This window comes from Gorilla gorilla, chromosome 1 (assembly GCF_029281585.2).
Source record: "Gorilla gorilla gorilla isolate KB3781 chromosome 1, NHGRI_mGorGor1-v2.1_pri, whole genome shotgun sequence".
In the NCBI taxonomy this organism is placed as follows: Eukaryota; Metazoa; Chordata; class Mammalia; order Primates; family Hominidae; genus Gorilla; species Gorilla gorilla.
The window spans coordinates 174,610,736-174,623,686 of NC_073224.2; the positions used below are offsets into that span (position 1 = coordinate 174,610,736).

At 38.9% G+C, this 12,951-nt stretch overlaps 1 protein-coding gene across 7 annotated transcripts in view; it reads right to left on the reverse strand.

Moving 5' to 3' along the window:
* Positions 1-12,951, reverse strand: part of DNAJC6 (DnaJ heat shock protein family (Hsp40) member C6) — a 166,866-nt gene that overhangs the window by 39,650 nt on the left and 114,265 nt on the right. For all 7 annotated transcript variants that reach the window (XM_055350080.2, XM_019019347.4, XM_063697970.1 and 4 more), the window contains 3 exons: positions 11,206-11,356; positions 10,045-10,094; positions 9,783-9,931 (listed from right to left, as the gene is read on the reverse strand). In XM_055350080.2, the coding sequence (XP_055206055.1) occupies positions 9,783-9,931; positions 10,045-10,094; positions 11,206-11,356 (350 nt within the window). The remainder of the gene's footprint in view (positions 1-9,782; positions 9,932-10,044; positions 10,095-11,205; positions 11,357-12,951) is intronic.

Sequence of the window (12,951 nt, forward strand, 5' to 3'; positions counted from 1 at the left end):
ATCCTACTCAAACTATTTTTAAAAAATGGAAGAAGAGGAAATACTTTCGAACTCATTCTACAAAGCCAGCATTACCTGATACTAAAACTAGAGAAGGATACAACAAAGAAGGAAAACTACAGGCCAGTATCACTGAAGAACACAGATACAAAAATCCTCAACCAAATACTTGCAAAACAAATGCAACAACACATTAAATAGATCATTCACCATTATCAATAAAGATTCACTTCATGACCAGGCATGGTGGCTCACGCCTGTAATCCCAGCACTTCAGGAGGCTGAGGCAGGCGGATCACGAGGTCAGGAGATCGAGACCATCCTGGCTAACACAGTGAAATCCCGTCTCTACTAAAAATACAAAAAAATTAGCCGGGCGTGGTGGCAGGTGCCTGTAGTCCGAGTTACTCGGGAGGCTGAGGCAGAAGAATGGCGTGAACCCATGAGGCGGAGCTTGCAGTGAGCCGAGATCGCACGACTGCACTCCAGCCTGGGTGACAGAGCGAGACTCCGTCTCCAAAAAAAAAAAAAAAGTTTTACTTCATTGGTACAAGGATGACTCAATATATGCAAATCAATAAATGTTATATACCACATTAATAGAATCAAGAACAAAAAATACATGATTATTTCAATAGACGCTGAAAAAGTATGTGATAAAATTCAACATCCCTTTATGATAAAAATCCTCATGAGGCCGGGCTCGGCAGCTCATGCCTATAATCCCAGCACTTTTGGAGGCTGAGACAGGCAGATGACTTGAGGTCATGAGTTTGAGACCAGCCATGGCCAACATGGTGAAACCCCGTCTCTACCAAAAATACAAAAATTAACTGGGCATAGTGCTAGGTGCCTGTAATCCCAGCTACCTGGGAGGCTGAGGCAGGAGAACTGCTTGAATCCAGGAGGCGAAGGTTGCAGTGAGTCAAGATCACTGCACTCCAGCCTGGGTGACAGCAAAACTCCGTCTCAAAAAAAAAAAAAAAAAATCCTCATGAAAATAGATACAGAAGGAACATACCTCAAAATAATAATGGCCATCTATGGCAAATCCATGGCTAACATCGTACTGAATGGAGGAAAATTGAAGGCCTTTCCTCTAAAGAATGGAACACAACAACGATACCCACTTTCGCCACTATTATTCAACATAATACTGGAAGTCCTGGCCAGAGCAATTAGGCAAAAAAAGAAATAAAGGACATCTAAATTGGAAAGGAAGAAGTCAAATTACCCTTGTTCGAACTCAACATGATCTTATGGCTAGAAAAACCTAAACACTCCACCAAAAAAACTGTTAGAACTGACAAACGAATTCAGTAAAGTTGCAGAATACAAAACCAACATGCATAAATCAACAGCATTCATATTTACTAACAGCCAACAATCTGAAAAAGAAATCAAGAAACCAATGCCATTTCCAATAGCTACAAAAAATATAAAATACCTGGGAATCAATCTAACCAAAGAAGTGAAAGATCTACACAAGAAGAACTGTAAAACTCTGATGAAAGAAATAGAAGAGGACACAAAAAAAGGAAAGGTATTCCATGCTCATGGATTAGAAGAAATAATATTGTTAAAATGTCAATACTACCCAAAGCAATGTACAGATTCAATGCAATCTCTATCAAAATACCAATGACATTCTTCACAGAAATAAAAAAAAAACCCTAAAATGTATGTGGAACCACAAAAGACTCCAAATAGCCAAAGCCACCCTGAGCAAAAAGAACAAAGTTAGAGGCATCACATCATCTGACTTCAAAGTTTTTTATAAAGCTACCATAACCAAAACAGCATGGTACTGGCATAAAAACAGGCACATGGACTAATGGAACAAAATAGAGAACCCAGATATAAGTCCACTCATTTACCACCAATTCATCTTTGACAAAGATGCCAAGAACTTACAGTGGGAGAGGACAGTCTTTTCCATAGATGGTGCTGGGAAAAGTGGGTAACTATATGCAGAAAAATGAAAATAGACCTATATCTCTAACTATATATAAAAATCAAATAAAATTGATTAAAAACTTGAATCCAAAACCCAAAAATATAAAACGACTAGAAGAAAACATTAGAGAAATGTTCCAGGACATTGATCTGGACAAAAATTTCTTGTGGAAGACCTCAAAAGCACACACAACCAAAGCAAAAATACACAATTGGGACTATATGAAGCTAAACAGCTTCTGCAAAGCAAAGCAAACAATCAACGAAGTGAAGAGACAACCTACTGAATGGCAGGAAATACTTGTGAACTATTCATTTGACAAGAAATTAATAACCAGAATATATAAGGAGCTCAAACAACTCAATAGTAAAAAAAAAAAAAAAAAAAAAAAAAAAAAAAATTAAAAACTGGGCAAAAGAGTGGAACAGAATTAACAGATCTTCAAAAGAAGACATAGAAATGGCATACAGTTATATGAAAAAATGTCCAACATCACTAATCAGAGAAATGCAAATCAAAATCACAATATAGTGTCATCTCACTTCAGTTAAAATAGTTTGTATCAAAAAGGCAGGTAATACCAGATGCTGGTGAAAATGTGAGAAAAGGGAACTCTTACACAATGTAGGTGGGAATGTAAATTAGTACAATCACTATAGAAAACAGTATGAAGGTTCCATATGACCCAGCAATTCCACTACTGGGTATATATCCAAAAGAAAGGAAATCAATATATCGAATATAAAGCTGCACTCCCATGTTTATTGCAGCACTATTCACAATAGCCAAAATATGGAATCAACCTAAGTGCCTACCAACGGACGAATGAATAAATAAAATGTGGTATACATATACAATGAAATATTATTCACATAAAAAAGAATGAAATCCCGTCATTTGCAGCAACATGGATGGAACTGGAGGCCATTATAAGTGAAATAACCCAAGCATAGAAAGATAAATATTGCATGTTTTTTACTTATATGCAGAAACTAAAAATGTGGATCTCATGAAGATAAAGAGTAGATTAGTAGTTACCAGAGGCCAGGAAGAGGAGGGGGAGAGGGTTTGAAGGAGGAAAAAATAATATAAATGTAATTAAACTGTACACTTAAAATGGTAAAAATGGTACATTATATATGCATATTTTAACTCAAATTTAAAAAAAAAAAAAAGTTCAAGTGTTCTCTTGGCTCTGACTGTTTCTCTAATACTCACAGACAGAAACGCTTAGTCATCTTTATACTCATGCCCCTGTTTATTTTCATCTATTACAGCTTTTTTCAGTAGAACAACATGGTTAAATCCACAGGCTGGATTTTCACTCTGGATTTACCATTTACTACTTGATTAACCTTAGGCAATTTACTAACCTCTCCAGGCCTCAATTATCTAGTGTGTAAAGTATAAATGAGCATTATAAGATTGTTGTCAGAATTAAGTAGCACAACATAAACACAGTAAATGCTAGCTTGTGGTCAAGCTGTACTGAATAAACTGCTTATACCTGTCTCCCCTTGTAGACATCAAGCTCCATGAGAAGAGAGACCATAACTTAGTCATTTTTGTAACCCCAGTGTCCACTGTGCATGTGTTGCTCATATGGTAGGTGCTCAGCAGGTATTTGCTGAGTGAATGAATGAGTGAAAGAATAAAGGAATGAACCCCATTTGGCAATCTATTTTTATAATAAGATTTGTCCACATGTACCATATCTTGAGGAGGGAACAGGTGAACCCATTTTATTGGGGTTTTTTTAGACTGTAACAGAATGAAAGTATAGAAAATTTATTTCCCCAGCAATATTTTTGAAGGTTTTAAAAACTGGCTATGACACACACACACACACACACACCCCAAATGTCAATATCTGTAATGAGTCTCAGCTAAAAGTTGGCTAAATTATTCTCAGCACAATAGGCTAATAGCTCCAGAATCATTAACTCAATCAAGTAAATAATATTAATTTAAAGTACTCCATAATTATATATTTACTTGATATATAATTATACACCATTAAGTAAACATACAATTAGAATTTTTTAAAAGCATGTGCTCTGTCTAAAAGGGGAAAACATTAAGGCATAAACAAAACCAACAAAATAAAAAAGGAATTCAATCACTGCAAGCTATTTTTGTAGCTCTCTGGGGTTCACAGCTTCATGCAGTAACTGACACTTCGCAATGTTGTCGCCAGTTTTCCTGAACACCTTGAACATCTCCTGAGCTTGCTTAGCATCAGAGGACACCATACAGATTACAGCACTGCCATGATACCACCCAGTGGGAAAAAGAGGCCAAATCATTGCTAGAGCTGGATGCCATTCAATTTTCATCTCTCCATCATCCCTTCCCCAAGACAGGATGGGCAGAAGCAGCCATTCACTAAGCATAGGAATGAAAGCTTCTACAGAGAGTATGACTTAATTGCTACATCTAGTGTTTTATGAATCACGCACCATTTTTGGAGGATGGGGATAATTCAGTCAATCACTTATTGTAGCATTTTATTATTACCAATGTTAATCATAGCTACTACTTACTGCATGATGACTCTAAGCAAGACACTGCTATCAAATTTATTCCTTACAACAAATCTACAAAAAAAATTTTAAGAGTGCTTGTGAGATAGGCACTCTCTTATTGGCATATCCATTTTACACAGGAGAAAAACGAGTCCAAGGAGAGGTAAAAGTGACTTGCCCAGGAAGAAGAACAGCTGAGATGTGAACCTAGGGTAATTTTTAAAGTATAAAGTTTGTATACACTATATGGCTTCATCTCAGTTTAAAAAAATAAAATTTGTGCACTCTCCATTATACTACATTGTCTGATGACTGATAACAATAACTCCATCTTGCATTTGTAGAGTGGTTACAGTTTCAAGTGATGGCTGTATTTTACCAGGGTTAAGACAGTCAATTCATGGAAGGCTTCATAACTGGAATGTGGGAGTCTCTGGTCCTCTGGCCCCCAGGCCAGGGATTGTTTTTTTCACTCCAGTTATTTCTTGTCCTGACACTGAGGCATGGTGGCAGAGTGAGAGATGAAGTATGAGCTATAAACTTCCCCCACTCCAGCCAATCTCCCACCAACCTCCCACCAATGCAGAAACAACTGGGAGCTGTAGCGACCTCTTTGGTGTGCTCAGGAAGAAAAAGGGGTAAAAACATTGACCTTCAATCATGAGTCCTTTAAGACACCCAAGTTGATAATACATTTTCCAAAAATCAAATTGTTCCCAAAGGGAAAGAAATCCTAGAAGATTATGCCATTTAGAAATAGTTAAGAGGGTAGAGCCTAAAAGAACCAGCTGGGCTGCAGATTTCTTTGCTGCTAGAAGGACTCTGTCACCATACTGTCCTTCCTGGGTAAACAGTGGAAGAAGGAGAGACAAAGTGGCCCTAGAATAGCATTAATCAGAACTTAAGAACTCTGGAGTCAGGTTAGACTCGGTGTACATTCATCCAGCTTTCCATTTATTGCCAACAGTAATGCCAAGAAATGTGTAAAGGTTCCTGATATTCTGGGGCACAGCTATAAACCTTCTATGCAGAAACCAAACCAGTGTATACACACATACACACACATATGCACGGAGTGGATGGGAACAGTGTTTATGTTGGGGATGATGAGAAAGGTTTAAGTATAGATAGCAGTGTTGGTTATACAACATTGGGAATATAATTAATGCCACTGAAATTGTATGCTACAAATGGTTACAATAAGTTTATGTTATGTATATTTTACTACAATAATTTTTTTAAAGGAGCGGAAACAGATGGTTAAGCTCTCTGAAGCCTACCAATAGATCTACATACACAGAGGAGTCATTATGAACATCTGGTTTAACTGATGCATCTTGTTGGTCTCCAGGACTTCATTGTCAGCATCAGTACTCTTATTTCCTCAAGGTGGATATTGGCTATAAAGAGTCAAAAAACATTAAAAAAAATAAAAATAAAAACACCTGAGGTTTCATACATCCTTTGCAGTCCTGAATAGGTATGCCAGTACTTCACTTTTGAATGCTGGGCTATGTGCTATGCATTGTTTTGAGTTGTAGCCTCTGCTAAACTGAGACTAAACAAAGTCCTATTTTAACATTCTGTGACATATGCAAATACATAGTAGAAAAATCAGGAAAACAGTATTGATCATTTCATACAATTCCTGTCAACCAATGTGGCTTCTAATCATAAAAGTGAATCGAAATACAGAATGACAACCCTCAGCAAAGTAAAATCTTCCTGGAAACATCCTGTCTTTGCCAACATCACTACCTACATCCTCAAATGCAGGTTTGAACATATACAAACAATCACATAATCATCATGTAAAATGACTGAATACAGGTTTCAAGGCACAGAGGTATATGATGTGGGCAGATCCAGACTCCCACGAGTTTATAAATAAAAAATTCCTAAGACTTTATACACCCTTATGAATCTATAAATAAAACCAGTTTCATGTTTAGAATTTATGGTAGACTCTACCATCAACATTTATTAAAATAAGGTTTAATTTCAGACGTAGCACTCCACAGAACCGGAAGGAGTAAGAAATGGTTCTAGTCCTCATGAACTGAAAGGTAAAAACAAAGAAAACTTTTCTAAGTCATGCAACAATGAGATGCAAATCCATTCACAGTGTTAGTGCTGGGGAAAGAAAGGTCTAGGAGTTTGAAAAGAGATGTAGGCAAATCAAAAACAAAGGTAAGATGGAAATACTACGGCTTTGGGACTGCCTCCCTAAGATGCAACTAAGGGTAAAGGAGACAGGTCAGAGGATCCACTTGCATTCTGCCAAATTCTAGGACTATCTGAGAAGAGCTAAAGATATAGTGCAATCCTGTGTTTTAGGAGAGAGAATTGGAAAAGCCTCGTGGCATGTGGAAATCTTCTCCTTAGCAAAATTAGGCAAATAAAGAAGAAGATGGGCTGGGGGTGGTGGCTCACACCTATAATCCCAGCACTTTGGGAGGCTGAGGCAGGTGGATCACTTAAGGCCAGGAGTTCAAGACCAGCCTGGCCAAGATGGCAAAATCGTCTCTACTAAATATACAAAAATTAGCTGGGCATAGTGGCACACATCTGTAATCCCAGCTACTTGGGTGACTGAGGTACAAGAATCAGAACCCAGGAGGCGAAGGTTGCAGTGAGCCAAGATCATGCCACTGTACTCCAGCCTGGGCAACTGAGTGAGGCTCTTTTGGAAGGGAAGGGAAGGGAAGGGGAGGGGAGGGGAGGGAAGAGAAGAGGAGGGGAGGGGAGGGGGAAGAAGAAGAAGAAGGAGAAGAAGAAGAAGAAGGAGGAGGAAGAGGAGGAGGAAGAGGAGGAGGAAGGGAGGAAGGGAGGGAGGGAGGAAGGAAGGAGGAAGGGAGAAGAAGGAGAAGGAGGAGAAGAAGGAGAAGGAGAAGAAGAAGAAGAAGAGGAGGAGGAAGAAGAGGAAAGAAGGAAGGAAGGAGAAGGGAAGGAAAAGGGAAGGAGAAAGGAAAGAGAAGGGAAGAAGGAAGGAAGGAAGGAGACGAAGGGTGTGTGACATGGGTAGCTTTTAAGGGAGAAGGAGTAGCTCATGCAAGAAGATTGTGTGTGTCTGTGTGCACATGAGCACATGCATATCCCTAGTTGGAGCATATGATTTTTGGGCAATGAAGAATGGTAAAAGATGAAGTTAGAGGAGCAGATAGAGGCTAGATCATCAAGAGCCTCACAAGATATTTTATGATTTGTATAGGCAAGAAATGACTCCACTCCTCTGACCTATATAAGCCTTTCTCCTGCTCTAAGGTCCAGCTGTCACTGGTGTCTCCCTTTACTAATCTCCCTTGGCAGGTATTATAAATATTATTTGTACTTATCTTTAGAACGTCCTGGGTTCTCTCGCCAACTAGGCTTAGGTGTCTTGAGAACAAAAACCAAATATTTATTTTATATCTATAGTGTTTAACAATTCTTTCCACATTCATGCTTTTTTATTTTTATTTTTTATTTTTGGGGAGGGATAGCATTAGGAGATATACCTAATGCTAAATGACGAGTTAATGGGTGCAGCACATTCATGCTTTTTAAAAACATTGATTATCTATGTCAGGAACTGTTGTTCTAGGTATCCAAAAAAAAAAAAAAATGCTTCCTCCTCTTCTAGGGCAAGTAAGAGCAGCCCAGGGTAGGTGTTTAATATGTAACCTCTGATTCCTTTGGTAAACCCTTAAGTCCAGTCACAAAATCTTTAGTTACACTGATAGATGCCTTTCATTAAAAACATCTTTATAGAGATTGCCTTTTATAAATATTATACAAAGAGACATCTTTATATGTATAAATGCTTCTATAATGATATCATATCTTTATTTACTTTCAGAGGGAAAATGCTCCAGATTATCACAGATCTTTCAAGGTCAAATAAAATTTCTATGAAATATTGTGTAGGATGTTCCACAGTCCTTAAATTATGAAAATAATGGCACTGACTTAGCCTCCAGTCAAGAAAAATAATTCAAAAGATTTGCCTTACATTAAGAACAAAATATCTATCCACATTTTTGTTTGATGTTAATTCACTCGTTCTGAATTAGCTAATAGATGGAATAAGAGTTGGAAGGTTATTTTATTACAGAAGATTTTAAAAAGATGCATTTAAAATCTTCATTATAGAATGGCAATTTAGATCAAACCACTTCAGAATGGCGTTATCAGTGCTTTATCAAAGAGTGGTCCCCGCAGCAACATCAGGAGCAGCCCCCAGGAAGCTGTTAGAAATGCAGATTCTTATGCCTCCCTTGTCCTTCTGAATCAGAAGTCTGTGTTTAACAAGCCCTCCAAGTGATTCTGATGCACACCAAAATTTGAGACTGTTCTCAGAATACGCTGAAAAAGAGGTCCCTAAAACTCTCCCATAGCTTATTGAATATTAGGGCAGGAAGGAGCCATACAAAGCATGTACACCAATTTTCTTGTGTATGTTACAGATCTGGAAACTGAGGCCAAGAGATTATCAATGGTAACTGGAATTTGGAACGAAGTGTGTTCCAGCATCAAAGTTAAGATCCTAGATACACAGCATTGTCAACCAGCTATCATTTTACACATTTGACATCAAGTTTCACTTTTAAAGGATCCATGCATAGAAAGTCCATTCTACTTATTAATAGACCCAAATGAAGTTGCAGAACCAATCATATCTAAAGGCTAAGTCAAAAATATTTAGAGATGTTCTTGAGAGGGGAAAAAAATGCCTTTTTTTAGTGAGTAAGTCAGAATTCAGTGGCCAGAAATATCAGGCTCGATATCAGATTCAAACCTAAGCCAACTCTTAGTTCCTAAACCAAGCTGAAACCAGGAATATGTCTCTCTCTAGTTCAAAAAACTTCTTAAAATATATTAATGGAAACACGTTCCCATTAATACTTGTCGGTACCGGTCTATCCACACTGCCTCATCTTGATACCAAGTAGCAATAAAGAAGGGTCAACGGCATAATTAGTGTAACAGCATGAAGGCAGCCAACTGCCCTAGCAGCAGTTCAATCTCCAACTTAAGCCTCATGAACACTGTGCCATGGAACAATCAGGCACCAACAGACTTGAGACCCCAACTTTGATGGTATTTCATTGACAGATACACTTTCCTGTAAGTATCCTCACCCAAGGAAAATCTTTAGGATATCTCATAGCAGCCTAATAAATATTTTGTGAACAGAAGTGTCCAGAGTGTATAGTTTTTCAGCTTCAGATGCCTAACGGCATGTGCTTTAAGGGCATCTCTGAGGAGGAAAAGCACCATCACGTCTTCAACAGTATGATCTCAGGGCTAAAAATCCTTACCCGGCTGTGAAACTTGGCAGTTCGATAAGACTTAGGTGACAGATTGTATACTGTGTAGTGGTCAAGATGTCTGGAATCCAAAAAGCTTCGAATGTCATCAACCTGGTTCCTGAATCCTATGTCAACATTGTCCAGAGGAAAGGACATCACTAGGAGAGAGATCACACAGAAAGAAAACAGGTTAAATGTTTACGTCTGCTGTAACGATGGGCAGCAACTGGAAACTGAGCCAAAGGACTGTTAATAAACATGAGAAACTTACCAATAATTCTGGAGGTAACATAAGTGAAGTCTAAATCTCCCTTTGTGTAGCTAAAAGCAAGACAAAAATGGGCACTCATTAAAATGATCCAAATATGCCAAGATTTCTCTCTCTCAATCACTTGCGCATATGAACTGGGACACCACTGTCCAGGGGGCATGTTTTGACTCCCCTCCAGCCCTTCTCTCCAACAAGGAAGAATCACTGAGAAAAGAAAGCCCGTGACCTCAGGGGTATAAATATGCCACTCCAACTGGTGCATTCTAATGCCCTTGTAGATGCCACTTCATGATCTGAATCAATCTCAGAATAGAAAACTCTGCTTATTTATCAACACCAATTGTTCTAGCTTCTTTGCCTACCTGGAAATATCTTCCATAATTGTAAGTGGCTAAGGGGTAGGGGAAGAAGTGGTTGAGAAAAAATAAATGACACCATTTTTCTGCCTACCAGGCCCTGGTTGAGATTCAGAGGTAAGAATAGTTTTATCTTTGAACAAAGATTAAAATTTTGATTAATATAATGTACTTGATGTTTGAATTTCTGATTAAGAACTGCATATTGTAACTCAAAGTGACCCTAGAATTTTCTAATACTAAACAATAAAAAATAACTCCTATGACCTGCTTATAAGAATTTTCATACAGTGGAAGAGTAGGAAACTTCTCTCACTGAATAAATGTTAAAGGGCTAGTAGGAAACAAAAACAAAGTTCTGATTTGATTACAATCCGTAGGTAATGCTTATTCAGATTGCATGTATATTTTAATCTCATTTAATCCCTAAACAACCCAAAGACACAAATCCTGTCAGGGTATTAAAAAAAAGCTCAAAAAAAAGCTCTGAAAGGTTAATTAACTTGCCTGAGGGCTCTTAGTTAACAAGGGCAGATATTGCATTAGAACCCAAGATGTTTGATTCTAAAGACAGGGAGGGCAACCATTATACTCTAATGTGGCAATGAACTGAGTCCTCCCAGCCTGTGCTTATAGCTTCTAAAGGACTTAACTTTATGTCTTCAATGACATTTCTCAGTTCATCAGATCCCATAAAATTATATCCCAAAATTGACACTCTTTGAGCCAGACAAGCAGTCAGCAGGTAACCAGATCCTTTGGGAGCATGGGGATCCACTAAATTAACTGGGAAGAATGTGCGTACCTGGTCACAGATTGTATCACTCTAGAAGATGTGTCTTTGAGGGTGTCTTTCAAGTTGTCCTTTAGGTTACTAAAGAGCCTCCCTGCACCTCCTTTTACCATGTCAAAGAGACCTCCCCCATAGCTGGGCTCCATGTCTGGAGATGAGGCACCTGCCAAAAAAAAAAACAAACAAACAAAAATGGTAATGGCAGAGAATCCACGGAAAACCAATCCCTCTTCATTCTTAAAACATACACAGACTGTCTTTAAGAGTCTGGGACAGATATTCCTGGAAATTGTGTCCCACTCTCAGAACTTACAGACTCTGAGTTATAGCATTGCTACTGGTCCTCAGGGGAGACCCAGTTCAGTCCCTCACTGAGTCCCAGGAAGAGAAACCTCCAGTATTGCCGCTACTAGCCATGTGTGACAATTGAGCGCCTGAAATACGGCTAGTCTCAACTGAAATGTGCAGTAAATATAAAATACACAACACATTTCAAAGACTTGGTGCAAAAAAAAAAAGAATGTAAAGTATCTCAATATTTTTATACTGATTACATGTTGAAATAATAATTTAAATATATTGAATTAAAGAAATTATAGCTGTAAAATCAACTTCACCTGCTCCTTTTTACCTGTTTAGTGTGGATACTGAAAATTTTTAAGCTACATATGTGGCCTTTATTGTACTACATTTGGACAGTGCTGCTCCAGAGAGACTGCTGAGGAAGAGCAGTAGTCAACTTCAGTGAGTCCAGGGCACTCCTCGGCCCTTTGATGAAGCTGACTATATTAGAAGCCCCATTCCATGGCTATCCCTTAAAGCACTGGTTCACTTCTATCATGAAAAACACCTTCTGAAGGGGCTTTAGTACAGCTTTTAGGCCTTAGGATGCATGGCGGCTATTAGTGCTATCTGTCAAATATTTCAGGTTCTCTTCCCTTACAGCTTCTTAAAATTGCACTTTTTGGCTCCTTGTGCTTAGCTCCAGTCCAGGGTTTCTCAATCTCAGCACTATTGACATTTTAGGCTAAATACTTCTTTGTTGCGTGTGTTTTGAGGGGGTTGTCCCTGTGCACTGCAAGGTGTTGAGTAGCATTCCTGGCCTCTGTTCACTAGATGCCAGTAGCACCTGCCCCAACCCCCACTCCACCTCTGAGTTGTGACAATAAAAAATGTCTCCAGAGACTGGCAAATATCCCCTAGTGGAGGCAAAATTACCCCTGGTTGAAAACCACTGCTCCAGCCTATGTGTGTGAGGGGAAGTGCTGTGTATCACAGTGTATGTTGTGCATCACTTCCAGGGTACATTTAACTGTCAATGTGATATTCGCCATAGTTTCTCTCTCTCTCTCTCTCTCTCTCTCTCTCTCTGTATCTCTCTCTCCCTTTGCCATAGCAATCAGCAAGGTTGGAGACTGTGGCTGCTCTGTCCAGGACTTCTGGGTCCCAGAGAAAGGAGCTATGTGGCATATGACCTTTGATGACCCAGGTGACCTTTGATGAATATTTGGCATGAGTAAGTAATATGGTTTGGTTCTATGTCCCCACTCAAATCTCGTCTCAAGTTGTAATCTCCACGGGTCAGGGGAGGAACCTGGTGGGAAGTGATTGGATCACGGAGGTGGATTTTCCCCATGCTGTTCTCGTGACAGTGAGAGATCTGATGGTTTTAAAATGTAGCACTTCCGTCCTTGCTCTCTTTCTCTGTCCTGCCATCATGTAAGATGTGACTTGCTTCCCCTTCACCCTCTGTCATGG